This window comes from Triticum urartu, chromosome 6A (genome assembly GCF_056163025.1).
Source record: "Triticum urartu cultivar PI428250 chromosome 6A, HENAU_Tu73, whole genome shotgun sequence".
In the NCBI taxonomy this organism is placed as follows: domain Eukaryota; kingdom Viridiplantae; phylum Streptophyta; class Magnoliopsida; order Poales; family Poaceae; genus Triticum; species Triticum urartu.
In genome coordinates, this window is record NC_141878.1 from 279,975,646 (window position 1) to 279,980,441 (window position 4,796).

Genomic DNA, 4,796 nt, shown 5'->3' on the forward strand with positions numbered 1-4,796 from the left:
GGTGCAGGGGCACCGGTCGTCCGGTCTGGGCCGGATGTCCGCTCGCTGGGGCTCGGCTGATGCTTCAGGCGCCGGACGTCCGGTGGCTGGGACTTTTCCTTCAGCCCTCCTTCTTCTCCGTCTTCTCGTCCATCTTCCTCTTCTTCTTGTCCTTGCTCCTTAGCTTCTCCATGGTACCTGAGTATGCACAAAGTATCCATGTGAGGTAGTAGCCATGCTTCATGTGCATCGAAGTGGAATTGTGAGAGGAGAGATGTCACCTCGGTTTCAAGAGCTCTTGCACGTGATCGAGTCATGGGTCCACTAGGCACTTGATGAGACGATGGTAGGTCCATGAGGATGACCTTGGGATGCTCCGCATAAAAAATGATGTGTGAGGGAGGGGTAAGATTTCAATGCGCCTCGGCTGTCTGGCGCAGTTGGGCCACGATGACCTGTAAGCTCTTCATTTGGCTTGCACTCCAGTACAGAGTGTGGACTTCGGACCGCAGGCAGAGGCATGGTCTGCAAGATCATAGCTCAGCATGCTTCCTATGTGACCAAGAGGAGGACAAAGTGGATCACATACTTCTGCAGTGTGTATATGCGAGACAAGTGTGGTTTCTGTGCTTTCGAGAGCTGGGCGTGGATGATGCTTTGATTCCAACCACGGAGGATACACTAGGCGATTGGTGAGTTTCCGCTAGAAAGCGCATTGACAAGAGACATCGGAGAGGATTCGACACAATCTGCATTTCACTCTGCTGGAACCTATGGAAGCAGAGAAACGACAGAGTTTTTCGTAACAGCAACATCGCCAACGAGTGGGGAACGACCGATCTTATCCACCAGGAACTTAGGCTATGGGCATCGGCGAGAGGGAGAGGAGTTCAACATGGTATAGAGTAGTAGCCTAACGTGTGGAGTCGAGGGGTGGACGTGCATGCCGTGTGTGGTAGTGCATTCCGTCGTCTGTATTTCTTGTACATAACTCTCTCTCGTCTATAAAGCTAAGGTACACATTTTGCGTACTCTTGGAAAAAAAGAAAGTGGTAGTTCGGAGAGGAGTGAGTTCACCTTGTCTTCGATAGCCTTCGCTCGGGCTCTTGTCATTGGTCCACATGATGTCGTAGGAGACGTAGGTAGGTCCATGAGGATGACCTTGGGATGCTCCGCATCAGCCTGGCTTGGTGAAACACCGAACGGGTCGTGCGGCACGACCCCTGGTAGCCCGCGCGTATGGCAGTTATCGGCATGATTTTGATAAGGAGGGTAGCACATCCTAAAAAAAAGATAAAGAGGGTAGCACACAAAACAAACGCTGAGTAGTATATGACTTTTTTCAAAAACGTTGGACTATATAAGAGCATTACTAGTAGAGCCCTCAAACCCTCAAACCCCTAAAAATAACTGCTTTTTTACAGTTTTTGTCGAAAAAAACCGTAGACTAGAACCCCTTAACCCTCAAACCCTTAAATTTTTTTAAAGGTCCAACCCTCAAACCCTCTCCCAATCCTCAAAAGTAAGGGTTGGAGAGCAAAACCTACCCCAACCCTCATTTGGCGGTTATCCTCGCGCGGGAGGGGAAAATCCTCCCAACTCCCGCGCCCACGCCCGCGGTCGCCGCTGCTAGTCGCCCCCGTCGCCGGCGGCCGCCCCGTCGACCTCCCGCGCGCAACGACAACGTCGTTCATGGGGAATATTTCGTTATAAGGGTTGGGTTTGAGGGTTCTAATCTTTGCCCTTGTTTTTCAATCCATAAAAGTGCACAAAAAAATTATTTTTGGACCCTTAAAACATTAGTGAGGGTTTGAGGGTTTGAGAAGTCTACTAATAATGCTCCTGTGGCTCCAGCCAGGGAAAGGAGCCACTCTTGCAGCACTTTGGCCAGCCCACCCCGCTGGTCTCGCTCACGGTCACGGGATACCCCACGCGACGAACACAACAACACCACGGCCAAAAGCGAAGCAAGAAATTCCTCTTTCCCTTTCCACTTTCCTCCCCCATTTCCACCCACCATCCGGCAGGCAGAGGCCACCGGCCCCTCGCTCCTTGTCGCCGCTCTGGATGGCCACTGCTCCCAACATCGAGATGATCGCCTCTTCGCTGCGCAGCTGCTCCCTCAACGGCGGCGGCTGGCGGCCGGGCCGGCGCCACCGCCACGGCCACGCCAGGGGCGCTGAGGGCAGCAACGACAGCGAAGGCGTCACCGTCGAGCTCAACTCCGACGTCGCCCTGCCCTACCACTGGCAGCAGTGCCTCGACATCCGGGTACGCACACGTCCCCATCTATACATTCCGTCATTTGTTCCCCTTCACAACATCCGAATCGGAGGGAGAACGAACATCCGCCAGGGATGGGATCGATGGCCGTGCGCCCCCGTGCGCGTGCGTGCATGGGCGTGTGCGCTCTCCCAATCATTTGGACATAAATGACAAGCGGCTTACGAGGTAGTTGGATGCCTGTACTTCGTAGTTTTGAGGCCCGGATTCGATGGGTCAATCATTCGCATCATTTAATGGCCAAAGCGGCTGAACACTTGAGACGGATTGAGCTTCATTAATCGCCTCCACTTTTGGCCCCCTCTTTTGTTCTCTTGTTATTGGACTCTTGCATAATCTGTTCCTAGCCGGCAACTCTTTTCTCTTGCAAAATTTCCTTTTGATTATTTGATCCGTCTCCTTGTGATTTCTTTCCAGCTTTAGAAAGGCTCGACCCTTTCCGCTGGATGGCAACTTGTTCTCCCCCATTGCTATGCTGCTGTTTTCTCTTCTTGAAATACTACTAATATCCTAGTGCGCCATCAGATCTGCGTCTGTCTTGTAAATCCTGACATATCTGTGTGGATCCATTCCTTTTTGCTCTGTCTCCCTCTCTTTGTAAAGCTAGATTTCGCCATAGGTTTCTTCTGGACCACAGCCATGTCGATTATCACCGGAGTTGTGAGGATCTTTATTGCGCTAGGATAGATGCCACCCTGCTTCCAACAAACAAGTGACATGAAAAAGTTAGTTAAAAATAAGGTGCGATGTAGCCTGAGGGGTGTTTGCTTCCAGGTACTTTTTTTGTTGGGACTAAAAAAAGTCTTTTAAGAGAACCAAACACTACCTGAATCTTCACCGTTCGATTTCCGAATCCTAGAAAAAAAATATGTTGCGGGTTTTCTCATTTTATTTTCTACTACACAAATACTCTCCGCACTCGCACCTCTTCATTTTGATTCTCACCGCACTCATCTCTGTTTTTTTCCAAGCTAAAAACCACCACACCCGCAAAAAAAAACTAAAAACCAACACAACTGTCACACACTGACCGAAGAGAATCTTGCATATATTCCCTGCGAGGTCACGAGTTGCATAGAGCACATTTCATCTGATCCAGCAGTTCTATTCCACATTGCTCTGCCCCTGTATTGATGTCCATCGGTTCTAGTTGTCAAACATTTTCCTTTTGCTTGGTAATCAAACATTGTGTTCATGGCCTATCTCAAATCAAGATGTACATACATTTTGAAAGTTTTTTTTGCAGCATCTCCTCATTTCTATTTTTAGTTGATTTCTCTCAACATCTACTTTTTCCACGATTTTTCTCAACACCTAGATGCTACAGGGAATTTATTGAACTTGCTACCTTTTTTTCCTAATGATCTGATGCAGACGGGGCAAGTGTACTACATCAACTGGGAGGACGGCACCCGGACGACTATCGACCCTCGCACGCCGTCGCTTTGCTCCGCCTTGTCGACGCCGCGGTCCACCTGTTTCACTTCACACCGCGCAGCCTTCACTTCGTCGTCCAGCTCTGGGTACACCTCCGCGGCGTCCAGCGTCACCGGCGGCTACGGCTACGGCTATGATGACAGCGACGGCTATAGTGAAGGCTACGGCGACGACGAGGAGAGCAGCAGCAGCAGCAGCCGGAGCTCCGGCGTCTCGTCCGTGCTCTCGTCTTTCTTCCCTAGTAACGAGCCCTCCTCCAGCGACAGTGGGCACGCCACCAGCCACGTGCTCGTTGCGGTCGGGTGCAGGGCGTGTTTCATGTACTTCATGGTGCCCAAGAGCGTCGGCCTATGCCCCAAGTGCGGCAGCTCCGGCCTCCTCCACCTCGGAGCCTCTTACGCCTGAGCTGCCAGCCTGCTACCACCTGTTCCCCCGTGAGTCACTACTTGCGAGGCGTGGTGCAATTTCGTGGCTGTCATGGACTACCGAAGACAGCGTTTTGTGCGAGGAGGTCGCCAAATCGTTGCCACTGATTCCTGGTTCCTGTGCTTCTGTGCCAATGTACGGGACAAGGGAAGGAAAGAGACCCATGTCATTGCTTTCTCTATGTCCTCGTGGGACTCGACGACAGAGACTAACCTTCCGTCCTTCCATTTCAAGAGTGAACATTTGTGCTCTAATTAATTACCGTTGTTGGGTTAGCATTTTATTATTTTATACTCCATCCGTTCATAAATATAAGTCTTTTAAGAGATTCAACTATAGACTACATACAAATCAAAATGAGTGAACCTATACTTTAGAAGGCGTCTATATACATCCGAATGTAATCTCTAGTAAAATCTCTAAAAGACTTATATTTAGAAACGGAGGGAGTAAAATATTGAAAGGGAGCAAACAACCATGACATGCATACAAAGTCGGTAGTTTTTTTATAACATAGTAAAAAACTACAAACACAGATGCTCACATGCACGCATACCCTATCCCTTTGAACACCGAGATATTGAGTCGGCATAACATCACAAAATTAACGAAGTCACCCCAGGTGCCTTTGTAGTTGATGAGAACGTCCCCTCACATTGAACAAGCATCAC

At 49.9% G+C, this 4,796-nt stretch overlaps 1 protein-coding gene across 1 annotated transcript; it reads left to right on the forward strand.

Moving 5' to 3' along the window:
- The first annotated feature begins 1,833 nt into the window (after nt 1–1,833).
- On the forward strand, nt 1,834–4,383 carry LOC147965005 (protein CURLY FLAG LEAF 1-like). Its single transcript, XM_087527837.1, has 2 exons — nt 1,834–2,250; nt 3,637–4,383. The coding sequence occupies exons 1-2, from the start codon at nt 2,047–2,049 to the stop codon at nt 4,102–4,104; spliced, it is 672 nt and encodes a 223-aa protein (XP_087383963.1). The 5' UTR covers nt 1,834–2,046; the 3' UTR covers nt 4,105–4,383.
- The last annotated feature ends 413 nt before the right edge of the window (nt 4,384–4,796 follow it).